The 26406-nt window shown below is 44.8% G+C and overlaps 2 protein-coding genes across 2 annotated transcripts in view; one reads left to right on the top strand and one right to left on the bottom strand.

Annotated features, from left to right (window-relative positions):
• Window positions 1-6148: 6148 nt before the first annotated feature.
• pdk2a (pyruvate dehydrogenase kinase 2a) lies at window positions 6149-14554 on the bottom strand. The gene is made up of 11 exons (XM_076760708.1): window positions 14312-14554; window positions 13364-13505; window positions 12922-12993; window positions 12465-12649; window positions 10801-10890; window positions 10620-10697; window positions 10161-10234; window positions 9954-10052; window positions 8875-8985; window positions 8383-8496; window positions 6149-8185 (listed from the first exon to the last, which is right to left on the bottom strand). The coding sequence occupies exons 1-11, from the start codon at window positions 14427-14429 to the stop codon at window positions 8042-8044; spliced, it is 1227 nt and encodes a 408-aa protein (XP_076616823.1). The 5' UTR covers window positions 14430-14554; the 3' UTR covers window positions 6149-8041.
• A 7123-nt stretch (window positions 14555-21677) lies between these two features.
• tbkbp1 (TBK1 binding protein 1) overlaps window positions 21678-26406 on the top strand; it is a 48372-nt gene continuing 43643 nt past the window's right edge. Inside the window, exon 1 of the mRNA XM_076760707.1 lies at window positions 21678-22117. The gene's annotated coding sequence lies outside the window, so the exon portion shown is untranslated. The remainder of the gene's footprint in view (window positions 22118-26406) is intronic.

Below are 26406 nucleotides of genomic sequence, written 5' to 3'. Positions count from 1 at the left end.
TCTCCTGCCGTCCAGACCGACCATCCACCAATCGCGTTGAAGCCGCCTCTCCGGGCCCCGCCCCCCGCCCCGTGGAGAGGTGTGGGTCAGACTGGCCCCGTGCGCGAGCCGGGGAGCGCATAGCTGAGGAGACCACAGCCCCGCCGGTCCTGATACATATTTCAGCGATGACGGGGCCACCTCTAAGTTGTAAAACACTCGGAGGAAAAACATCATGTCTTGGCCTGACTTTGATGATGCCCTCCGCTACCATAAAAGGACAAACGAGGGCGCATCAGAATTTTCTCAATGAAGAAATATATTCAGCTCAAAGTGTTGCCTTCAAACTGAACCCTGAGCTCTGTCACCTCCTCTGATCTGCCCCTGAACCTGAGGGAGGCCTCCTGTTCGAGAGCTGCTGTGGAAGGAGCTGAACACCAAGAGCAGACTGTGACCAGAGAGCCACCGGGCTGACACTGGTGTTAGGGCGCCACCTTGTGTAAAACAGAGGCAAGTGTCTGTCCAACAACACAGACACCCAAAGATATTCAGTTTTCAGTCAAACAAAACAAACAAAACCAGAAAAGAGAGTTTTTCCTTGATAAACGGCTCAGTTGATTGTACCATTATTAGAACTGTTAACTGTTAATTCATCTATTAGTTGTTTCGGGCTCAAATAGTATTAAGCCAATAGTATTATTATACTCATATATAATGTACATATACACGGCTGATTTTTATTTTTATTGTCTTTTGATCTTTCTCTATGTCACTCTTTTATTCTTTGCTGTCTGTAACGATTTAATTAATAAAGTTTCAAAGTTTACAAATGTGGGCTTTCTAATTACTCCTGGGAATAATTAAATATTAATATTTCATGTTTTCTGAGAAAAAGTATTTCCATACTCATGAAGAATAATGTCCTCATATCACTGCTGTCATAAAGGCATTAGATTCTGATTAGATCGATTCCCATTCCACACCTGTCTACCTGTCTTCCTCAGAGAAATGCAGCTCTTCCTCATCATCATTTGAAGCACAATTAAGGATGTTTGTTAATGACATTTCCCACCAGTTTCCTCCTAAATGAGGTCTACGGAGTGAAGCAAACTGCAGCACATAGAGAAGTGAGAGCGACTGCTGGAAATCATTCTGCTTTATTCAAACAATGCTGTCATTTTACTGACTGACTGACTCCTTCTCAGCTCCGTTCTGATGGTTCGTTTCATGCATTTATGAGTGCAGATGAAAAATGACACCTTCAGTGGCTGATGTACAGCATGGACACAGATTGTAAGGACCTCATATAGAGGCTACCTGAGTCAGAGCTTCCTGCTGCCGCCGCTGCTGCTGCTGCTGCTCAGGTGTTGTTTGTTCACACCTTAAACTCTCCATCTCCTGCAGTACAGCATAGTGTGCATTTCTTTGCAATGTTTGAAATGTTGGAACCCCAACAAACACTTGACAATCAACATGATAATGATCGATTCAGACGTTACAGTGTACTGATAGAGGAAGAACTTCTTGTATTTCTGGGGCATAAAGAGGAGAGTAAATCTGATCCAGAAAAACAGTAAGGAAAGCTTTAACACCACATGAACACCATGACACAGAGAGAGGAAATTTCTATAAAATATGATTAAAAGGTCAAAGGTTTTTCTTTTTTTTTTCTTTGTGTGTGTGTGTGTGTGTGTGTGTGTGTGTGTGTGTGTGTCTAGTTAAACATTTCTTTGGTAAGTGGAGTTCTGCTGGAGGGACTTTGGACTCTTTTGGTCTCTTTGAACTCACTATTTCTAAAAAAAATCTTCACATTTTAGAGGCTGGAACCAGAGAATATTTTGGTGTATTTCCTTGAAAATGACCTGAAATGTTGTTTAATTGTCTGTTGAGTGACTAATCAATTATTCAGCTGATCCGGTAGCAGGTCCAGTATGTCATCACACCTTGAACGCAGCAGCTGGTTGCACAGCCATAGGCTGATTTCCCATAGTCTAAAGCTTCGGCTGAGTCTGGAAAAAAAGAGAAAGGAGCAATGCATCAAACAAAACTTGAGTTTATCACACGACTTTGCGTGTAATTGGTTTTAATATAACGTAATGTTCTATTCTCTTTATGAGTTCAGTGTGACAGAAGAGCAGCACAGTTCTGTCTGTGCTAAACAACATCTGGGAAAAAGGAAAACTTTTGTTGCATAATGTATGAATTTTATGTTCCATCTGCCTTCTAGCCGTGAACAAAGCTCATACTCACAGATTTTGTGCTCCCCGCGCCGCCAAAAGAACAAGATGACAGCATTACAAACGCAGCCACAGCTAAGACAACCATCTGGGGACAATAACAGTTGCACAATAGTTATGTAAAAGATGACAGTTATGTGATTTCTCACTTACTCGCTGTTTAATTATCACATGGAATTACTGCATTAATTTCTGCATTTTGTCTGAGGAACATACAATTTATGGACAGATGCCTGGAGTTTTTTTTTTTCTGTTGTTTTACCACTGAGCCTGAGATTTGAATGATTTCAGCAGAGAAGTTCATATTTTCACTGTTATGAGACATAAAAACAGTGGTTTAGTGGTTTGATTTATTAATTAGAAGACATCATAAGAGACAGTATTACTATGTGGGATGTGGTATAAAGGCATTCTATGTATAATCGTGTGTGTGTGTGTGTGTGTGTGTGTGTGTGTGTGTGTGTGTTAATGAATCGCAATCCTGGTGCATTATAGAAAAACTGAAAAGCATGACGATAGATGAGAATTACATGGGGAAAAAAAAGCTAAATTTAACAAGCAAACTTCACTTAAGGGAGCAGACAATACCAATAGTATTCATAATATTAAGACAGTATAATAATTGTACCTCAATCAGGGCATGTATGGAGGAGCTCACAGGAGTGAAGGCATGTTAGAGCTGAAAGAATAATAAATCATGAATATGAAAAATCAAATGAAATATGTCTGACAAGCTTCCAAAGATATTATTATATAAAAACACAAGTGCATATTTCACTCATAACTGAAGTTACTCTTTTCCCTTCATATCAGCATGATGAGAAACTCAACGACTGGCTGAAAATCATCGTTTCCACTCATCAGTGAATCACAAATAAAGGGGAAATTACAGGCTTCAGACTCACAGCATCGTTCCCACTCAGTCTAGGTGTTACTTTTCACAGACTCGTTGCAAATGTAGACATGAAATTAATCTGGCCTTGGCAGTTCTTCTGTCTGTATGGTCAGCGGCGAGTGGTGAGACTGTAGAAGTTGTTCTTTTGTCAGTACATTTACTCCACGGTGTCCACAGATGGACGGAAGTGTGAAAACGGTCAAACCGGCATTCATGAGAGGGCTGCAGCTCAGGCTAAACAGAAAGTAGGATCAGAATTATACTGCAGTACTTCATGAACAAGTGCAGAGTCAGACAGTTTTGGTAAATGTGTAGCCATGGCTTTAAAATGAGACTCTACTTCTGTGACACATTTTATGAAAAGGACAGCAGCAAAGTAAATATAATTGAATCCAAGTGCTGCTCTTTCCCTTTCATTTCCCTCACATGGGCCCAGACTTGTCATGTCAAGAAGATTCTGCTCATTTTAACTTTAATTATAATTAATCCACTAGAAGGTAACATCAGCAGCCCAGCTTGAGTACCTTTACCCCATCATTATAGCGATCCAGTAGTTTTCTCCACTTGAAAAAAATCCTCCAGTGCCTCAGCGTGGAGCTCATGACAGGAAGACTGACAGAAATTGGAGTAGAGGGAAACTGGGACAGTACAACACTCGCTTCAGTTCAGACACTTCAGCACATGAAGGCAAAGCACAAAGCAACCACAGCACTATACTTCTGTGGAGTCCAAACCAGCTCTCCATGACAGTACTTGGCAGGATGGTGTGTGTTGGCAGCTCCTGCACTGACGGACCTCTTTCACACACGTAGGCGTCAGATGTGACATTGTGATGCCGTGTATCAGCAAGGTCACCAGGCCACAGGTCGCTGAGCTGAGCCGGGCTAAGTGTGTCCTCGATGTTCCCCCACAGCCCCAGATACATTTCAACTGTTTAGCCATTCAGCTAGATATTTCTGCTGCTTTTGTTCTTTGATTTGTGACCTTTAGCTATCTGTTTTAACATTTATCCGTGTTATCAATTACTTTATCAATGTGAACCAATATCTTTTACATTTAGCTACATATGGACCATTAATCAATTACTTTCAGCTATTAGCTACTATCATTTAGGCTATCCATTAGGCTAGTTTAAGCTAACTACAATTAATGCAGGTCTTTACCTTTAGCTATTTCAGCTAATTTAGCTTTCCATTTCTTTGAACTAACTATTTAAACCATTCAGGCTATCCATGAGGCTACTTTTAGCTAACTATTTAGCTATTTAACCACTTAATGCAAATCTTTACCTTTAGCTATTTCAGCCACAACTATCCGTTTCTTTGAGCTAGCAATTACAACCATTTATTCCTTTTCATTAAGCTAACCTCTTTTAATCATTTGTTCATTACTTCAAGCTAACGATTTCAACCATTTATCCATAACTTTGAGCAAAGCATTTCAACTGTTATCTATTACTTTATCTGTGCCAACTAACATCCATTACTTTAGCTAACTAGCTCAACCATTTAATGCATCCCCTTTAGCTATTTCCGCCATTTAGCCATCCATTTCTTTTGGCTAGCTATTTAAACCATTTATCCATTTCTTTGAGCTAACGGTGCCAACTTTTCTGCGTGCTTGCTAACAAAGTACTTCAGGTCTCAACACCAATACGTTGGTAATGCTTTTTTATTAGAATCATAATTTCTGTTTTTTTTTTTATTAATTGAGCCACTCTAAAGTCTTTCCTGGCACCTGCAGAAGGACCCTCTGAATAATCCCAGGAATAATACCCCACTGTATTACTATGATTTGACTCCTTTGACTTCCAGTTTTATTGGTATGTATTTCAGTTTTATACACAAAAGAGATTACTCATGGGATGAACAGTGCACACCAGCACACAGAGCCTGAACATGGTGTTCTGTAGCTGTTGCTGCTGTTGTTATGGAGAGTTTATCAGCCTTTGTTTACAGATAAGGTAAAGGGCACTGCTGGATTCTTTCCACTGATCCATGTAGCTGTGGTGGCCTGGGAGCGAACACCCAGGTTCAATGGCCGTATTTAGATCGACTGCTGCTGGTCCATGTAAACATGAGGCTGACTGTAAAATGAGCCTCACTTGACATCTGCCACCCACATGATCCTTCATTCATTACCAAAAACAGGAGGGCATCTGCAGGAAAAATGTGCCAGATTGAATATGGCACCTACACACAGTGTCAACACTAAATGACTAACACGTTTAACACGATTGTCAAGTTTGAATTTAAATTTGAAACGATCCTGTTTATGTGTTGTCACTGCCTTTATCAGTTTACAGTGCTGATGTCATTGATCAGTGTTGGAGGAAGTTCTCTGAATCTTTTCTCAAAGTTTTAAAAAAGCAAAACCACATTTAAAAAAAGGTCAGATTTTCATAGCAGAAATATTCTTTTACTTTATATCCTGTTAATCATCTTGTGACACCTGAGATTTATCCACTGAAACTACCACCTACTTGATCTATAAGATCATCGTATGTGCAAAAAATACACTACAACTTTATCTGACAGATTTCGTGTAGAAAGACATTCAGCTCAAAATAAGGGAGAGTATTAAGTTAGGTAAATATGTCGAGTTACTCTTCACCACTGCCTTTACTCTGTGCTGTCTCTCTCTTTTCATATAGTGCAAATACATGACACAGAAGCCATCTATTATTAGAGCTCCCTTCAGGCTCTCACCCCTCAGCTGCATGAGTCTCAAATGCCCCTTATCTCATAAAACCACAAAACTGTGACTTGTCCATTTCCCCCGTGATGACCTCTGTCTTATTGGGCTCTGGACCAGAGGCAGTTGTGTCATTTGCCGGAATAAGAGTGATGTAACTCTGTGCCCACAGGCGGAGGAACACCAGCGTAGTGGAAACCTCCGCTGGCATGCGGCCATGTACACAGTATTATTTGGTACCTGAGGGTCTGGTACTGGAGGGGCTGCAGGGTGGAGCTGCTGAACTCGATCTGATGACCAGCTTCAGAATAGATACCGGACGCAGGATGAAATAACACAAATTCTGTGCTGAAGCTCTTCTTATTTATTATTTGGTACAGTATTTACAGTATGTACAATCATTTCAGTCACAAAAAAGTGTAGCTATAAAAATAACCTTTCACATATTCTATGATTAAGATGAATTTAATACAAAAGAAATCTGTGCATATCCCGCAGCATCTTTTCCTAATATGGCACAGTGTAATAAACTATCTGAGACTGGCCTTGCCTTATTGGATCACAGACTGGTAGAGAACTCAACCCTGACATGCACTGCCTTCAGGGGTTTAATAAGACTAGCCTGCACTGAACTCAGCTAAAAGCATTAAACCTCCAAACAAACATGGCAAATTCTCTGGTGGCTAAAACATGGTACATCAGAAAGACCTTGGGCCCTATAGCGCTGTTAATTCCTATCATGTAGCACCCTTTGTTTCTGTAATTAATGCAAATTAATGCACAGAAAAGAGTGGAGTACATTCAGCCTGGTCCAGAAAACTGATGTTAAGATAACACCGTATCTTATCAGTCAGTACAAATACTGCGATTAAAATTTCAAAGGCTGAAATGTCAACGGCTCGAACAAAAATCCATGCAGAAAGCACAAAACCACTCAACTTAAATGTCAACACATTTGTTCAAATCAGCGTTTACAGTACTTACAATTCAACAAGGTGCAACAGGAGTTCAAGTATTTCAATGAAATGAGCCTTTGGGTGAAGTTGCTACGTTAAGGCTTGGTGACGTTTCCTACAGGAGACAGGATGTGGTCCTCTTCCCACTGCTCAACAACAGGTTCCCCCTGTTTGACTGAATACCATATAGTAACATCTGCTGCCATCACCTTCCTGCATGTGTAGCGTCTTAAACTGGGATATTTAGACTCATATTCCCACTTCTCTATTCACAACACTCCACCAATAACAACATACTGGGTGCTGCCTCTGCCTCCACTTAAGCCTGGTTTATGCTTCTGCATCGCGTCTACGCAGACCCCTACGCAGACCCTACGCCTTAGCCTGACGTGCACCTCCAAAAAATCCTGACTACGCGTTGCATCGACGCGTCGTGACGTGAACGTCGAGGACTGTGATTGGTCAGCTCAGAACGTAATTTCCGGTTCAGTCGCAGCCCTATGGTCACAGCACAACAACACCACCATTTTCAAAGTTTCTGTGGTGAGAGCTACAAGAAAAAATGGACCAAGCCGAAGAAAGAATTATCGAGGAGGTACGCAAGTGCGACCACCTCTACAACTCCTCTTCGTGGCACTACAAAGACTGCCAAATGGCCAACAATTCGTGGAGGGAAATCTCACGAAACACGGGGATGGAGGTCGCCGAATGCATGAAGAGGTGGAAGAACCTCCGCGACAAATATGTGCGTCTCCGAAAGAAAATGGCCACAAGAAGTGGTGACCCAGGCGGCCAAAAAGTGCCAGCTTTTTATCATTTTATCACAAGAGCCCCCCGAAACCATACAAAGACACAGCCACACCCCCCTAGCGGCTTGGCGGTGAAATGCGGAGCAACGCGTTCCCTCGACGCAGAACTATGAATGCTCAGTGACGGCGTCGGGTGTACGCCGTAGGTACGGCGTCGCCGCGATGCAGAAGCATAAACCAGGCTTTACACCAAGCACAGGAGGTGTCTCAGAGGTGACTGTGACGAGTATTCTCTGTTAGTAGCTTTTTTCTATTTTCTTATGAAGAACCCAAAAGGACGTCGCGGACTGAGACAACATGAACATGCTACTGCTAAAACTAAGAAGCCGCCGTGTTCGCTTCAGTCTGGAGATGAGACTCTCAGTGGGAAAAGGTTCGGTGACCACATCTGCCTCGACAGATGAGGACATGGGAGTATGAAGACAAATTCTGAAGGCGTCATGGTATGTGGGGTCGAAGCACCGGGTGTCTTCACTTGGCCATCCTATAGTTGCTCAGGTCTAGGGGCTCTTTGCTGGGTATGCACCAGTCGTCGGCCTCTTGGCTCACTTTGTAGTTCTTCAGAGCAGTTTTGTTGTACACCGGCAGCCTCTCGATGGAATCTGTGGACAGCGCCTGAAGGGACAAGAGGACAAGATGTAATTACAAATACCAGCATCATACCTGCACTGTCTCCATAGGTCTGCAGAGTTTGGATTGTGTCAAACAGAGACGGGCCACGAGGCAGTTGCCTCTCTCCATTTTGGGCTGCAGACTTTCAAACTCTTGGCGTCTTGTCACAGTTGCATGCATGATCACCATGTCTGGCTCACCTTCAAGTAGATGACAGCGTCTGTGCCGTAGCCCTCCATGGAGTAGAGCTGCAGGTCCCCCTGGAAGTACTTGGCGTAGAGGCGAGAGATGGGCAGACCGTAGCCGAAGCCAGCCTGCACAGAGACGGAGGAGATGAAGGGTTTAAGGAGGCTTTGTTCTCAGTCACACTGCAAGCAGCAGCGCTCTTCCACAGAACAAACGGGTCTTTTGTCAAGTTTGCTTTGTGTATTGTAGGTCACTCATTTTTTAAGAAAAAACAATGCCAGGGTTTCAAGCTTTAAATAGGAAAGACAGCCTGCGTAAAAGCCGAAATGAGCATTTGGAAACTCGTAGGCTGCACAGAAAAGCAACCAAATGGCATATGGTGCAATTAACAGCATCTTTACGCCTGCAAAAAAAAAACAACCTATATTTGTTTTCAATGTATGTAGGAGTGAAAGCGAGTTAATAAATGCAGTTCCCAGCACCCCGCCGTCTGCTTCTCTGCTTACCAGTGGAGGCCGTGTGTGCTCTCCTATCTGTGGAGCCGGGGCGGTGGAGTACATGTAGCTGTAAAGGTTCTCGATCCTTCGAAAGGGGACGCCGCCACCCTTGTCACTCACCTGCAGAAAGGACACAGTGTCGGGAAAGGAGAGAGAATGATGCGAGGTCCTTGAGCGCTGCTGAGCCGTAGAGCCGAGGGACAAGTGCCTGCCTGTCGTGAACACTTGGCCTCCGTGTTACAGCAGAAGCTAAGTGGCCTCCATTTGTTTCCTCTACATCTCGTCAAGGTAAATGTGCAGAGGACGAGGACCGGCATCTGTCAAAGCCTGGGTCTATTATACAGTCACACACTCGCAGCAGGAGTAAAGTGGGAATAAAAGTGATGGATCTTTACTTTTATTATCTTTTCTTTAACATCAGAATCCAAATCGTATCCATACTGTTACTCTGATGGAGCGCAGAGCAAAGTTTAGGTGAGCAGGCACATGGAGAACAGAGATGCTGTGTGTGTATGTCTTCATAACGCGTCCTGCTAACACACAGGCATTAAGACGGGCTTTAAGAAGGCACACAGCCGCGCTAGCTAATCTGATCACAGTAAGCGCTGTGCTTAATTGAGGGTGAAGTCGTTACATAACCAGTTTAGGGTAAGATTTGGGTGGCAACGACAAAAAAAGGTGGCGCTCAGCTCCAAACGCGGAGGCGTGCTACATGAGGATATGATTATTCTATCTAATGCTAAACTGGTCTGAACTTGTGCAACAACAACAGTGTCAAAGATTAACTTGGTGAAATAATTTTAGCTGCACAGGCTTCATGTCACTTGTTAAACATGTGCTGGTTCACACGGAGCTTACAACCATCTAAACACCCTCATTCCCATTCACTGCCACTGCTGCAGGAAACCTTAGAGCTCTGATCCACGTGTGTGTGTGTGTGTGTGTGTGTGTGTGTGTGTGTGTGTGTGTGTGTGCGCACACCAAAGAGACTGCATGCTTTGTGAAGCCTTAGAAAGACTTCACCTTTGCAGCTTCTCTTTTCACTAAAATAACCGTTTCCAGAAGCTGTAGCGCAGCTTGAAACGCACCTTGATTGACATGTCCTCGCCTCCAAGAGACACCATGACTTGAATGGGTGGAAGGTTGTTGCTGTTCTCATGGGTCTCAATGGTGGCCCTCATGGCATTCTACACAAAGGAAAACACAGTAAAACTCACTTTCAGCAGTCTGAGGTTCATTTTTCATTGGAATTGAATTCATCAGTCTATAAATCAATATTAGAGGATGTGTCATACCTTAAAGAGCTCAAACAGCATGTGATAGAGGTGAGAGGGCACGTACACGATGCTTATCGGGCGCTTCTTCTTGTCTGCACAGGGGGGGAAAACAAACAGTTAATTCCATCCGCTTCATTTAAAATTCATCATCCTCACCACTCGTGGATGTTTTCCATCAGCGGCAATTATTCCGCTCTGCTCTGGCTTTAAGGTTGGAGAGGATGGAGGAAAGGGTCTGTGTGTCAACACTGTCTGATGCACTCAGCACGACCCACTTAGCCACACTTCAGCCTCGGCGCTATAATTAGAGGCCCCTCAGGTCCGTCTGGCTGCACGTTTCGAACACTCGTACTGCATATACGCACAGAGGACGCGCCTCTATTTGTTCTAAGTTTCTTGCGCGCTCCGCAGACTTCTGCCCTTTGGGATGTTGTTGGGAGTGAAACTGAGTTTGCTTTCAATCGGGGGCAAACCTACGGTTCATCTCCTGCAGGATCAGATCCGGGGAGCGGAGGTAGTACTGGTCGCACAGCATCTTTGCACTGTGGAAGGCATCTGAGCACAGAGAACACAGGAGATAATAATGTTTGATTACCATTGTTCTCATTAGAATCACGACAGCTCAACGAACACGTTTAACTTCAAAGCTCGTGTTTACCCTGGACGACGTCTCCGACCTGACAGTGAGGGTCAATGCTCCCGATGGTGTTTGGGTGGACAGGGTTGGTGGTGCCGTCGAAAATGAGAGCTGCAGGGAACAAAAACACGCCGAGTTAAGAAGAACAGAAAGCAGAGAGACTTCTGCAATAATTCAAGTAAAGATTAAAGTCAGCGTTCAGCTGAAATGTTTGGTTTTACTTCTGTTTGATTCCTCACGATGAAGAATATAAAAACATTTTCCTGCAAAACCATTTTTTCTATGACAAAACAAGTCAAACTCAGCTGAACACAGTTTAAACTGGCGTCAGATTCCTTGTATGTTCACACATATTCAGCAAATAAAGTCGATTCTGACGAGGCTGAGAATCTGACGGAGCACTGGATGCCAACTTTCAGTCATTTTTATGTTTTATTTCAGTACTTGGCGTATTCTGTATTCTGTCTTAGAGGCACATTCTGGCTGGTGCCCAGAAAGTAATGCAGTTTGATACCCGGGCCAAGTAATGACAATAAAATGAGTCCAGAGAGAGAAGACAGGACATGCTGTAACACAAGTTAACTAAAGCATGATGCTCTTCCCATCATGCTCTGGGAGTCTGGACACCTCAGTGACACACATCAGTGACCTCAGCTCCACATGACTGACGATACCTCCACCAGCTGGCAGTAAAAACGCAGCTCTGAACGGCTTAATATCACCCTAAATCTGCTGTTCACGTCTCTCCAGCACTTGATTTAAGAGAAGTGACTCATTTGCTTCTGTCTGCATCTGTTTACTCCCCACGTTCATTTTCTCACACGCGCGGCTCCGTTAAGTATACGTTTTATGACGTGAAGCCTAATTTGACTCTTACAGCTCCAAGAAAAAGACATCCCACGTGAAATCTGCAGCGGATGTGACAGTAAAGTCTGTGAGGCGACGTGTTTTGAAGGGTTCTTTCTCGGCAGACGCTTGTTTTTCCCTCTGGGTGTCAAACAAGTGACAGAGAGCAGCCCGCTGTGACAGCGAGCATTCCTGACACAATGCAAGACGGGACAGTGAAAACAAAACTTTGGCAAATCCAGATTTAGGCTTTATGTGTAATCGAGTTCAGAAAACTTCAAGGCTGCCAACGAATGTTGGTGCATCGGGCTGCATCGACATGCAAAAACATTCCACATGTCTGATTTTTAAAGGTTAAACTGCAACCTGTCCTCTGCCATTACACCGGCCTGCTCCACCTGATCGACGAGGAATTAATGATATGATTTCAGACTGAAAACCAAAGCAGGCGAAAATATTTAAATTCTTTGAAAGAGATGAAAACCAGCCAAAGTGCTGCAGAAAGACGCTGCCTGTGGACCACCTGGGAAGAACAGGTGGACGGGTTTGACACACTTGGCCTTCAGTTAGCCAATCGGGGGGGGGCCAACCCCGTGCCGCTGTCTCACGTTACGCACTCATTCGCTCGCCAGCTTATGTGGTTTGTAGTAAATGCTGATGACGCAGATGTAGCGACGCTGTGATTGGCTGAAACAGAGACATCTGACAGCAGCATTGCACCAGTTGAACTGAACGAACTGTTCATCAGTCATGGGATGCAGGACAGACAGGGGGTCTCTGCATTGTCTCCTCAGTGAATCCAAACCTGAGGCACAGACAGACAGACAGAGGACACTCACTGTGCTGGTTGATGAGCATGCGGATGGAGATGCGGCTCATGTAGAAGCGGTCCAGGAAATACTGGATGTTCTGGTTGGTTACTGGGTCCTGGGGGAAGGCCTCTTTGTACTCGATGATACCCTGGGCCATCGTCGGCACCACGTCGTTGTGCCTGTTCCTGATGGTAACCAAGGCGTCAACAAACCTGGAAAGAGAGGACGTGAAGACATCCAGCTGTCATTAATCCTGTTACACGTCCTCTGTTTATTAAAGCCAAAAAAACAAGCAGCGACACCTTCTTTTTCCAAACATCTGACACAAACACGCAGCCTGAAAACGCTTCAGGCGCCTTTCAAGCATGAGAGTGAGGAGTGTTATGCCAGAGTCTCTGCTCAAAACATGCCAGAAGTTCAGAATAAAAAACAAACTGGCTCTACCTGAAGCAGGACTGACTGTGAGCCTGTCAGGGAAACTTACTCTCCCAGGACTTTGTGGTCATCTGGGTTCTTGTCGAGGAATTCCAGGATCTCCATTAAACTCTGGATGTACCTGATAAAACCAGGAAGAAAAGATGGAAACACACATGAACACATGACCCCGCAGGACCGTCTCAGGCCTCACAAAGGGAAGCAGGCCCTCTTGAAAACACAGTCACGTGACGTGACCTGAAACTAGGGTAAAGGAACTGGGGTAAAGTTCAGGGCTGAGAGTCCCCCCTCCCCCAGGCGAGCGGGAGGGAGTCCAACTTTGTCAAAGGGTGCGTTTGTATGCATGACGTTATCACAGCGCGAAACTAACCCGGCCCGCTGGAAGTAAACAAGTGTGCAGCTGCTGATGTCTCAGCCGTCACTAATCTGGTGTCAAGTCTGGTTTCGGGAGTTTTCCGATGAATCGGACCAACACCGCCGGTCTGACTTACCAGCTCTGCACCGTCTGCACAGACTGGGTGGTGAGCAGCTTGTCCGGCAGCAGGTTTATCTCCTTCATAATGTTTGAGAGTCTGACGGGGAGCTCCTGCCTCAGAAAGACGAAGGACGTCTTCTCACAGGCGTTGTTGGACCCTGAATCAACACGGACCACAAGCAATAGTTTGATTTAGTGATTCAAGCAAAAATGTCACAAAATCACTGATAATTTTATTATATTTGGGTTTTTTTAGCTGTTGGTTGGACAATTCTTCTTAGAATGCATTCACACGTTCTGTAAGAAAAATCAGGGTATTAATCAATTATAAAAATGATCATTAGCTGCAGTTTGGTCACATCAATGGACAGAAACGGACCACTCTTTGTTTTGGACTGACGCTCGGACCAAACACACCTGAAAACATCAGCCGGGGCTCTGAAAATGTGGCTATTTTCAATATTTTCTGAGTGAATAACTGAAAAATGGATCCTCAGATGAATAGATGATGATAATAAGCACCGGCTCTGAGCCTAATTCCAGCAGAAAAGTGAACATTTACAGGGTTTTTCTGCATTTGACTCTGCAGAATCTCATCTCTCAGGCTCACTTCTGTACCAGTGGATGTTTAACATGCAGGATTTGCATGACGGTTCATTTCCAAGCTGCTGACACACATGTAGTGGCAGTCATTAGCAGGAGCAGGAGTCCCTCACAGGCCCACAGAGTGCAGCCTGAGCTGGATCCAGATCTGATGCAACACTCGACCACGACACAGAGCCTGTGCACAGCAGCTGCTGGCTGACTCCACGGCCCCGCAGAGCAGATTCAGGCGCTGAGCTGCGGTTTATTTCTCCTCTTCAGGCTCAGGCGGCTCCCACTGTCTGCTCAGCTTTATGCACATATGACATTAACCCCCTGATTACAGCAAAAATCAGCCACCCGCACGGGGATCAATACTCACCGAAATCGAGAAACTGCTTCATGGAGAGCGGTGAGGGGGAGAATTTGGAGAAGTGTTCGATGTGTTTGGGCACACTGGCCAAAGCGGCATTTTTCATCATGAACCTGACGAACTTCATGGCTGCTGAGCGGAGTCTGGCTCTGACCGCCGCCGCCGATGCTAGGCTACTCCGCCGGAGCCGAACCTGCTTTCAGGCCGCCGAGTGACACCCGGGGAGGCAACCGCGGAAAAGAAGGAAGCTGCGGCCAATAGGAGGACGGGGATTTGTATTTACGTTGCAGGCCGGCCAATAGGAGTCGCTGGGGGCGGGCGCTCCCTGCTCCGGAATCTCTGCCTCTTCTATTATGTAATCAGGTGATTAAGCCGTCAGTCATCAAACAAACAAGCAGCTAAATGGACAATTAGAAGCCCGAAATGACCTCATGTGTAGCTCCTACCGCCCTTTACCTGTGGTTTAGTACTTATACCACATCTCAGAGAGAAATGCAGTACTTTTACTCCAATACATTTATCTGGCAGCTTTAGTTATAGTTACTTTTCAGCAGCAGTGAAAGAAATATTCAGATGTTTTACTGAAGCAGCAACACTACAGCATAAAAATACAGTGTAAATACACAAGTATTAGCATGAAATATACTTTAAAATACCAAAATGAAGTACCAATCCTGCAAATAGCCCACTTCAGAGCATATGACAGGACTGGAGTATATTTAGTGAGGTATTCATGTGTTCATCACTTTAATGCTGCAGCTGATCTCAAAATGATGAACTCAAAATGTATTATCTGATTTGTACTTCGTAGTAATCTAAATCTGCAAAGTAACTAGTACCTGTAGCTGTAAAGTAGTAGTAAACAATACAGTATTTCCCTCTGAAATTGAGACTTTAAGTACTTTTTGTTGCCAGTACTTCCTTTCTTGTACTACAAAAGGTGACTTTAGCCTGAACTCTGTGCTTTCATCATCACACTTTAGGACCTTTGTCCTCTTCTTTAAAATAAAAAGATTTAGCTTTTATTCTCTTTTGCATCATTTCCCTCAGTGATTGATTTCCATCCTTCCTCTAATGTTTGTGTGTCCGTCCTCACCGAACAAAGAAGCAGGACATTATCAATCATCCCTCACTGTTCTTTCACGTGTTGTTTGAGATAAAATTAGCATTTTAACCCTTTCACCCGGAGGCATCAGCCGAGGACAAGCCTGTGTTTACTGTTGGTGTGAATGGATCTAATGAAGTACTCCGGGCGTTAATCTGGTTCGATGACAGCCTCCATGCTTCTGGTTTCAGTCTTGTTTATGATCAGGTTTATGTGGATCAGATGATGCTGTAAGCAGCTCTACAATCACAGCAGTTTAAATATGATATTAGATTAAAAAGGGCTGAAGATCTGTCACCAAAAGAGCTGCTGCAGACTCGGGGGTTTTCCATCCTCCGTCCACCTCATGTGGGTGAAAACACAGTCAGATGCTCTCTGCTCCTTGTTTACTTCCTCCCCTCCTGATGGACAGAAGCTCATCCTCTGTGAATGATCCTCTGGAAGCTCGCCACCCGTGGTTTTGAATAGAAATGCCTTTGTCAGGGAACGCACTGTCCTGGTCAAATCTCCCATTACATAAGCGGCGGCTGTGTCAGTACAGTTGGGATTGTCCTTATAAAGCCAGCCTGCCCTGCCTCTCGATCAAAACATTACTTTACACCTTTTGTAGTCGCGTGTGGGAAGCAATAAAAACCTGAAAGTGTGATCTGCAGCGCAAAATATCACAGCTCATTTCAGCTCTGCCAGCTCACAGCAGATAATAGGCTGATCCCTGCTAGACAATATCCAAACAAGTATTAGTCACATTGTTTTCAAATGTCAGTTGTTTGGCTTTTTAGTGATTGTTGTACTATATCAGCTACATGTAACAGAACATCTGTGATAAGAGCTGCCCCCTCGACAAGCACAAAATATCTTTGATATCCAAACCAGCCTCTTATGTTTTGCTTGCAGTGGAGTCTGGATTTAAACACCTCTGAGTCCACAAAGGAGCTCGTCACACAACACATTCAAAATCTGCCCATCATTGCAAAATATGTCGTCCTTCAGGCAAATGTGTCCTTTTAAAGAGAGCACAGAGTCGGCTGAAGGAGCCCCTGCTGGGAGAGAAAAGGCCTTGGTCAGCAGTACATTTATCACCCGTGGAGATTTATTCGTGTTTGGCTGCAGGGAAATGAGAGCAGTTAAGTAAGAAAACATGTTTTTCTACATTTTTCAAAGTTATTTAGGCGAGCTCATTTCATATTTCTCCACCAGGAAAACTCTGCCATCCAGGTGGTCTGTGCAAGCAGACGATGACGACCCTCAAACAAACACAGAGCCTTCACCCAGGAGGCCGCCGTTCAAGTCCAGCGTGAACCCGAGAGTCCACGGTCTCTTATTTTAACTGTTTAACTAGACCTACGCAAACTGTGGCTGTTTCACAACGTGATGACGAAGGTCCGCCACGATAAGGGTCCAGCTGTTCGTCACTGTACTCTTCAAAGGTCATAAATGTTGTTTTGGGAGTCGTCGACAATCGAGCGGTTCAGTCACTTGGGCCTCGTAACACCGGAGGAGATTTCATTTGCTGATGTTCCATCTGATTTATGGACATTTCTGAGCTTTGAGCAACAAGTATTGATTGATTATTGCTGCAGATACTGACCTTATTAAACAGATCAGGGATCAGCCGGAGGTGACTGACACACAGCGGATGCAGTTTCTTCATCAGCATCATTGTAAAAATGAGAGTTTTTCCATTATCAGTTATATACAAATGGATTCATTCACTGATTTTTACACAGAAATCTCTGACCTCATTTTACTGGAGGTGCACGTTTTAAACTGAGATTTTTCAGTCCTCAGGATCAGCAGACATCAGATTTGATGGATGTTTTTTAGTCTGCTGACGACTCGAAGCGCTTTACGACACGACACATTCACCCATTCACACATGTTCATGCAGATGCTTCCATGCGAGGTGCTCCATAATGTTTCTACACATAATTTGGGGTCAGTGTCTTTGATTGAAGGAGCCGGGGTTTGAACCAGCGACCTTCTGATTGGTGAACGACCTGCTTTGTCTCCTACCTGAAAAGTTCTGAGTAGTACATCCCTGAATAACAGTCCTAAGGGCAAAATGAGCACATTTAATGAAAACCGCTGCATAGATTTTTCTTTTGCATCGTGGCTTTAATTGCAGCGCATGCGTTTTCTGTTCTAATCACGAGTTTCAGCTTGGATTCATTCTGCTGCAGCCTGAAACTGCAGGCTGCTCTTGTTGATAACTGACTCTGGAGACACATCTAGCGGAGGGCGCTTAACAGGTCAGGGGTGGGGGTGCAGGGGGGCAGTCGCCGGCTACCCCCGGTACTTTTCCGCTCTCCATCCGCCTGCATTCCTGCCAGTAGTCAGCTCCTATTCCCCACTGTCAACAAATAGCCAGGCAGATCAGGCTGAAATGTTTGGGCATTCTGTCAGTGCTGTATGGGTTGAAGAGTGTGTAACTGGACAACAACAACGCCAGTGGAAATTTCCTCTCGCTGGATGCCAGGGTGAGCCGCTGAAGGACCATTAGGGACAACTGGGGTCACATCAGCTAGAAACTTCTTTTAAATACCAGCGATACACGTCTTGAACACAACAGAAGACTCTCCTTGATTAAAAAGTCTCACCGAGCTCCAGTTATTACACGTTCCTGCTGATAATTTGTTTTGAAAGGCCCGAAACGTTCAATAATTAATCAAGCTCATTGCAGTTTAACAATTTGTAATCATTACAGCATTCAGAGCGTTTAGATCCTGTTCATGAAACGACTGATCACAGCCGTGACACGAAAATGCAGATTAGAGAAGACGTTCCACTAATCAAGCACATGAATTGAGTGATTATAATCACTTTAAAAGGAGCCGCTGATAGAGAACAATGAGACGAGAGCAGGCCTGGAGTGAACTTTCAAAGGTCGCACAGCCCCAAAACTGCATTTCAACAAATGTTTTAATGGAGATTTGTTGATGATTTCTTCCACAGGGCTTAAGGTCGCTTTCTTAAAGATCTCACCTCACACAAAATTCTAAAAAATAAAAAGAAAACAGCCAAATCTCTTCTTCTTCTTCATCCTCTGTCGGTCTGTGGTTACCGTGCGTGCTCAGACTTATACACTGAGAAGCTCGCTTTAGAAAAACTCTGTTTCTGGGTGAGAAAGCACCTCCTCATTATGGACACGCTCTCCATCTCCTGCCCACCCACTCAATCGTGATGTCACACCAGACTCGTTGAGGTCGTCAAGGTGATGTCAAGGATTTGACATCAGGATGAATAATTAATCAAAGCTGAAAGAACATCTGAAAGACGAGTCGGCTCATCTGTACATGCAGATCCGAACGTCAGCCGCAGGTTGTTGCAGTCACCTCAGCAGAATCCGTCTTCATCCCGGAGTGTTAACAAGTCTCTTCAGTGATGGTTGGAGGTGTTAAAGTTGGCCTTTGTGCTCCAATTTGTCCACGATTAGACATTTAAGAAAGGTCATTCGTTCATGGTGATTACAGCACAGTTTGGTATCAGCTGTGAGGTTTTTCTTTGGTTTTCAACAGGACGAAATGAGCGTGCATGCTGCATTTTGCATTATGTTTCCTTTACTTGACATGTCGTTGCTTTCACCTGTTGAGTAATGCTGAATCTTTTGCTCATCAGCTCTTTCTTGGTCCGGTGTCTTGCAGCACACATCGTTGTTGCCCACAGGCTCAAGGGCGATGTCTCAAACAACTGTTTTCCTTTTCTTCTGCCCACTGCAGGCTTCAGTCCCCCGAGACGGAGAGTGAAAAGGCAGCAGCGAAGAAAGTGAATGAATCAGTAAATTCATCACAGCATAAAAAGGGTTAGCCTCTTTATATGTAGGTTATGTTATATAAGAAACACCCACAGGCATGTTATTTCTTTGATGAGGCATGCACCCAGCGTGAGGGTGACGGCTGTGTGCTCGCTGTAATATCCCTGTAATCAGTGGCATCGTCAGAAGTCTATTAAAATCTATTAAAAGTCTATTAAATTAATATCAGATTCATTTCTGGAGTTGGCACACTCGATCCTTTTAATGGAAAAAACCTAATAACTTTCTTTATGTGACCACTGAGATTAATCCAAGAGTTAACAGGACAAAGAGCTGAGTTTCCAGGAAAACTATTTGAACAGAGGTAAGAAAGTCCAAAATTTAACATTCAGCGTGTGTCATTTCAATAAACATGAAAGCACTCAGACCACAGACAGCTGAGCCGACTGAGAGCAGCACGGGTCAGTCTTCAGGTGACACGTGAGGGATAGTTTAACAATCACTGGCTGATCAATTGGACCTTGATTTAACATATTCCACAGTAAACAAACTGCATTTACATCCGTCTCTCTGCAGACTCATCTAACATATGAAGTTTAATAAAAACACACAGTGCTGGTGTATTTATGTGTATAAGTATAGGTCAATATATTGTGAGAAGATATGCCTTCATTGATGTCTGCGGGGAAATTCACATGTTACAGCAGCACAGCGACAGACTGAGAGGTGGAAAACTGAAAAATTAAACAAGCTACATACAATATATGCATTACAAGAGACTGTATGAGTGAATTGTGCCATAATATAATATTATTATTACCACTGAACTCTGTGCTTGTGTTTGTAAAAATCCACATTCATGTTTCTCCTCTCTGATAAATCCACATCCTGCACGCCATCCAGAACAGTCTGTTGTCAGTGTTTGCTCTCCTGACCCTGCTCGAGCTGCGTGCACAGCTGCAGAAGCATGAGCCCTGATAATTGTGTCATCAAATCCTCAGATGACGCAGCTATCTTGGGCTTAATGCACAAGAATAGCAGCCCATCAGTATAAGGGGGGAGTTGTGAAACGGTGTGATAAGAGCCGTCTCACACGGAACGTAGAAAAGATGGAGGAGACGCTTTTTTGATCCCAGAGGTAAAAGAGGTGGTTATCCATCACGAATCCATCACTCACATCAGTTCCTGCAGGAAACTTGAAGTTAACGCTGACAGTACACCAACCCAGGAGAGACACACCGAGAGAGCTTGTTCCTGGTTTCAGTACAGACTGCATTTCTCACACAGGCAGGTTTAAAGAGCAGCTCAGTCCTGCAGAGCGTCATTAGATCCAGTATTTCAGCCGCGATTGGTGACTTCTATGTGCAGCTAAAGGCCTTTATGCAGAGAGCCTGGAAGATTATAGAGCTCAGTAACGCCTTCACGAGGTGGTAAAAGTCCCTCCGACTGAGCTCATATACGTCCATCAGACTCCGGTGGAGGCTGTTGAAATCAGGCTTTCTAAGCTTGATTTCAACAGCAGTGGACTGAATGTCCAACAGTGTCCTTCATGGCACCAGTTTGTTGAAGCTGTTCAGCACGAGCCCATAAAGAAGTCCATAAAGACTAGTTTCCCCTCTCTGGTGATGATTTGGGGATGCCGACTTTTTGTTAGACTTCATCACCCAACAACCATGTTGAGAATCCGTAATGCTTTTGTGGCTGAATGGGTGCAAATCCCAGCAGCCAGGTTCAAAAACCTGGTGAAGAGCCTGAAACCAGAAGAGCGGAGGCTGTCGCAGCAGCAGACTAACGCCCACAGGTTTGGAACGAGAGCTTAAATAAGCACCAGTGGGTGTCCACAAACTTTTGGCCACGTGCTGACTGTGGTTTAGAAAGACTTTTTGTAGGACACACATTCAAATTAGCAGTGAAATTATGTATTTAAAGGGAGGAAGATATCAAGCACATAAAGTACGACGAGCTGTAAAGAACCAAAAGTCAAAATTCAGCTTTGAATGTATGGAGTAACATTTCAATATTAAAAATTTCAAATGATAGAAGAATGAACCAGTTTAGCACGTGCAAATATATATATATAAATATACATAGTGATGCAAAAAACCCACCGGTGAAGGTTAAGAACAAAACTAAATTAACTAGAGTTCATTAAATCTTACATTTTATAAACTCTTGAATAGATATAAACCAAAACAACAATTTCCCGTCTTGGCACAGATCAAGCACCACAGAACTGGGGCACTGACCCAAATCATGGTCAAGGCCATAAAGGACCGAGGAGCGGACTCCAGGCCGTTTTAAACTGTGTTTACGGTCCCTGTTTGCCACTTCCAGCCACATACTGACGCTTTTTCTTCACAGTCTGGAAAACAGAAGGTGTGAAGAGTTTGCATGTATGGAGGATGCAGCATTGGTGGAGCCATGTGGCTTTAAATGTAAGCTGTTGGATTGTTTGCATTCAGCTTGTGCTATAAATACACTTCAGTCTGGTTTTCCACTGCTTTTATCTGATCCCCTCTGCCGTTGGGGACCCGCTGAGTCTGTTTGGCTGTAATCTGAATTCTTCAGCCTAATTCAGAGTATTCTTTGACTCTTCCGTGCAGGTTGCTGACAGACGCGTTGCCTTGGCTCCCCCTCTTCAATGCAGGGTGACTCAAGCCGTACACATAGATGTTCTCGTTAAAAGCAGAGACTGACGCTCCTATTCCCGCGACATCATCATCCCACACTAGTGGAGCTCCACGGTGCGCGATGTGATGCTCAGTCCTGCACAGTAGCAGCTACAGGAGGCGTGCTCGTCCCTGCCACAGGAGCACAGGAGGAGGACTGGAGCAGAGGCCAGCAGGCTCTCACCGGGCGCCGACACACCGTGAAAGAGAGCGCTTTTTTCCGGGGGTGCTGCGCCCCCGCCTCCCACTCCCCCGAGCGATGGCATCCGCGGATCGATCACCGGGAGCGCGTGAGTTATCCTCTTTATACAATCCGTGCAATGTGTTTCATGTGACGGCTACGGTGTGTGCCGGAGACACGGAGCAAACTGGATGTCTGGCAGCGCAGCGCATCACAGCCATGTTTTAGTCATCGCCAGCATCAGCCTCGTTTTGAAATGGGCCAAACGCGGATGGGAGATTAAAGAAATTCTCATCCGCGGTGTTTATTTATCGTGCGCGCAGTTTATTTGCAGCGTCCACAGCTGATGCAAACAGCTGCTTAAAGGAGACGCGTGTGCGCGGCGCTTTGGCAACATCAGCACCGCACCGGAGCGAAGCCGTGGCCGCAGGCAGCCTGCAACTTCAGCTCCGGTGGAAGTGGTCAGCAGAAGTAGCCTTCATCTGTCGGGTCGGTGTTGTCTGGCCTGCTTTTATCATCGTCAAGGTCCAGCAGAGTTTCAGGAGACAGAAAAGAGGCTTAACAAACGCCAGCGCAGCCTCCAGTAACGCAGCGCGGCTGAACCCGCGCGGTGTTCGACCAGCCTGGAATATCATTTTAATAATGAGCCTGAGACACTGATGCACTCACACTTCTCAGTCCAGATAGGAAAACAAGACTCACTGAGAAAGTTGAGGAATTTTAGGAGCTATTTTTGAAATGTGAAATGTGTCAGTATTACGTACAAAATACAAGAAACTAAACTTATTTGACTGATTTTAGATGACTGTCTGTGGTAAAAGTAAGAAAAGAAAATCAGATAACCCCTCAATAAGTCATCAGGGCTGAACTGTATCCCCTCTGAATGACACCTGGATGTCTGAGAAGTCCACCAAAAAGAGTGTAAATCTGATGATAAATCAGTAGATAATCTTTAATCTGAGCTGTCAGTACAAAAAAAATGAATGCTCGTATCTATTTTGTTGTAAGAAGACTTATGTGAGGTTGCATAAAGCTAAATGCTAACATCAGCATGCTAACGTAATGTAATGTACCTTAATCACCTGAGTTTAGTGTGGTAGCACGCTAATATTTGCTAATCAGCACTAAATGCAGTCTGGCTGAGGATGATGGGACTGACATTAGTTTTGTATTTAAGTGTTGGACACATTGAAATTTTGATGCTCCAGAAAACATCACAGGATCACCAAAGTTAGTGCGACCCATCCTGTCGGGACCATGAATGTCTGAACCTTTTCATTCAGCCCAGCCGCCAGAATAAAATGTAAAAGCAACATAAAATTGTCTGCCCCAGAGCTACGCCGCAAGCAAGGCTAATCACGTGCTAATAGTGATGTAGGAACTTATGAGGATTATTTCTGGCTGTGCATCAGACATGCAAAATGAGACCGTCTCCTTGTACTGCGTGTGAGTGTATCTGCAGTGGAGTGTGATAAAGATGTGTCAGATCATACTGAAGCAGCGAGTCGTGTCTTGATAGCACACAGGATTTCTGTCTGAAGTGAGGCTTCTTATTGTCCTCAAATGCCGCGTTTCCACTGTTTAGTCTCGGCTCGTTCGGAAACTCAGCTGAGGTGATACCAAAAAAAAAGCCACAAGCCAGCAGGCGTCCACAGCTTTGTCCAACAGAAAGATTCCAAGCACCAGTGCAATGGAAATATGCAACCATGTCTGCAGGAAATGACATTTATACCAACCGATTTGTCTTCATAATCATGTTGTGCTAGCAGGCGTAATGGCAGCCTGGATTATGATCAGAGCAGCACTCACCGCGAGTGGACAGTGCAGTGACAGACTGCATGAAAACAAATGAAACACACTGTCAGCGAACAAACTGCCAGTATCAACTTTTTTCTGACTCTCCAGGTGCTTTAATTAACAACATTTCCTCACTATGTGGACAGAAAACGTTGGCATTGAGTTTCCCTCTAAGGGCGTTTGCTGCTGCTCGGTGTGATTTCTTGGAGACGAGGCTGAGACAAAAGGCGGCCCGTCGTGGAAGAGGCGTGGACGGCGACGTGGTGCTGGACTGCAGCCGGTTTTGGCCTCACAGTTCAGAAAGAAACACCCAGACTACTTACTCATGCTGCTGGAACCCAGCCCCGCTTTAAGTCCTCCCCTCACGTGCTCAGACAGGCCTGATAATTAGCTCCGTGGCGAAGTCCGGCTGTCACTCAGCGTCTCTTCGGCGGCCTGTAAGAGGGGTCAGTGGGTCACATTAAGAGCTCATTTCTCACTCCTCCTTCATCTGCAGAGCCTGAACCGCCGGCTCTTCAGACCTCAGTTGATTACCACCACTTCACTTGAAGCATTCAGCCCCCCCCGTCTTGTCAGATACCGGGGGGTCCTGTCAGAGGGAGGTAATTTTAAGGAAGCGAATCACGGCTCAAGCCTACCTGCTAATCACCAATCCCATCGCCACTGTACCACCATACAGCATCTCATGGGTCTGGCCTTGTTTTTCTGTGTTCCTGCCCTCGTTAATCATGCCCCCCCCCCCCCCCAACACACACACACACGCTTTTAAATTGGATCGCGGCGAGCTCCTCCATGCTTGAAGCTGTTGTATAATGTACTTTGTTATGTGCTGATGAGTGCTGTTGATGCTGTTTTTCTGAGACACGATGCGCTGTGAAGTGAGGTGAGAGGATGCCAGTGATCTCATTCTCAGGAGGAAATGGCCTCTCAGTCTGATTTGTTTGGAGAAATGATTAGATTTCTACCAAGGACACTGTCCCAGTCCAATACAACACCGCTTATATCAGGTTTTTTTAATCTTTAGTTTTGTCTGATGGCATCGAGCCACTTTACAGGAGAGCGCTTCCAACAGGTTTGCTTCAGCTTCGCCATCACGGAAGACTGATTCAGAGACACACCCATCATGTTGTACTGCACGCGTGGACTTCATCAGAGCGTTTTCAGAGGCTGCATCGTGCCGCTGACCTTGAGGAGGGTTGTTCTAGACTGACGGCTGTAATGTGTCTTAAAACGGTGTGTGTGTGTGTGTGTTTGAGGTTTCTGACGCAATCAGCCTGAGAACATTGGCACTTTGACTGAGCAGAGGAAGTGTTTTTCTCTGTTGAATGAATTAACATGCAGACGCGAGAGGGAATTACAGCTGAGAGGGTTCAGTGTTCTGGATCATGCCACTGAATCACATCCTGACATGAAGCCACGTAAGATCTTTCCTGAAAGTGCAGAGCGACGCGGTGGGCTGTCAGGAAAGCTTCATTCAAATCGAAGTAATCTAACAGAAAACCTTCTATGATTCGACCAGGAAGCGTTTGTCGAGAAAAGTCAAGAAAAGCAGCAGATTAGTAAATCTATTTCAGCTTTTACGGCGGCACATTTTAAACTCTGCAGATCCCTGAAATAGTCTTTCTGCAACCTGAGATCTGACAAGCATGTAATTATCAATCTGTTTTCCAGTTTTTATAATTAGCAGTATTCTTCTCACAAACACCTCGATGATGACAATTTCAATTACATGTGGTGCAAGGCTCACATTTGTGTTATTTTCGTCGTCTCCATCTCATAAATAAAAACTATAGTGAAGATTTATATGGAAATGTGATGTCGTGTAACTGTACCTGTCGTGCTCAGGTGATGACGCCTTATAGGACGGACGCTCTGCAGCTGCGAGTTCAGTAAGTCTGAACTACACCAAACAACAGAGTCGTCACTCATTGCATGCAAACCCATTATAAACCATTGATATGGCTGTTTCTTATCTGTAAATGCTGCAGACAAGTTAAAACCACCCCATACCTTGTGTCTATGTTACCCACAATGCAATTCAACCTGCAACTCATTGATTCTGGGCTGTTATGCTACAGGTGACTAATGTGGAGCCGCAGAGACAAGCAGCAGCTGCAGGCGTCCGGTCAAACCTGTCGCCTTCAGCCCTAAATCTGACTCAAGTGACATCACTTGAGGCGGTTTGCACAGCTACGCCTGAAGCCACAAAAGCCTAAAATAGGTGGAGTTCAGGTGACGGAAAGATTGTAGAAATAGCTGAAACAAACCAATTGCTCGTCAGTGGGAAACAAACAGCGCTCTCAAGCTTTGTTGAGCCATCGTTCCACCAAAAGCTCGTCCCTGTGATCTGTGGTGGTGCAGTAACGTCACACTGCGTCAGCCTTAGCTCTGGACAGACGGGAGTAGTAATTCACATGAGAGGTCCTTGTCATTAAATGCAATCACATGGTGTTTCGGGCACTGTAACAAAGAACTAATGCAGCCACGTCTGTCGTGAGGACAGTGTGTTTAGTGGAATGAACGTTCTTCACGGGCCCAAACCTGCACTTTGTTGTTTCCTTCCCTGAACCTGACTGTCCTCTTTGACAGAATCTGCGAATT

This window comes from Chaetodon auriga, chromosome 20 (assembly GCF_051107435.1).
Source record: "Chaetodon auriga isolate fChaAug3 chromosome 20, fChaAug3.hap1, whole genome shotgun sequence".
NCBI lineage: Eukaryota > Metazoa > Chordata > Actinopteri > Chaetodontiformes > Chaetodontidae > Chaetodon > Chaetodon auriga.
Note: the sequence above shows the minus strand (reverse complement) of the source record. Positions and strands in the feature narration are given on the sequence as shown.

Bases quoted from the DNA above. Each gene is read 5' to 3' on its own strand.
- pdk2a (XM_076760708.1), bottom strand. From the start codon at position 14,429: ATGAAGTTCGTCAGGTTCATGATGAAAAATGCCGCTTTGGCCAGTGTG. The intron at 13,506-14,311 runs GTGAGTATTGAT...GTGTTGATTCAG, and splicing joins GAAGCAGTTTCTCGATTTCG to GGTCCAACAACGCCTGTGAG. The intron at 12,650-12,921 runs GTAAGTTTCCCT...CTCTCTTTCCAG, and splicing joins GACCACAAAGTCCTGGGAGA to GTTTGTTGACGCCTTGGTTA.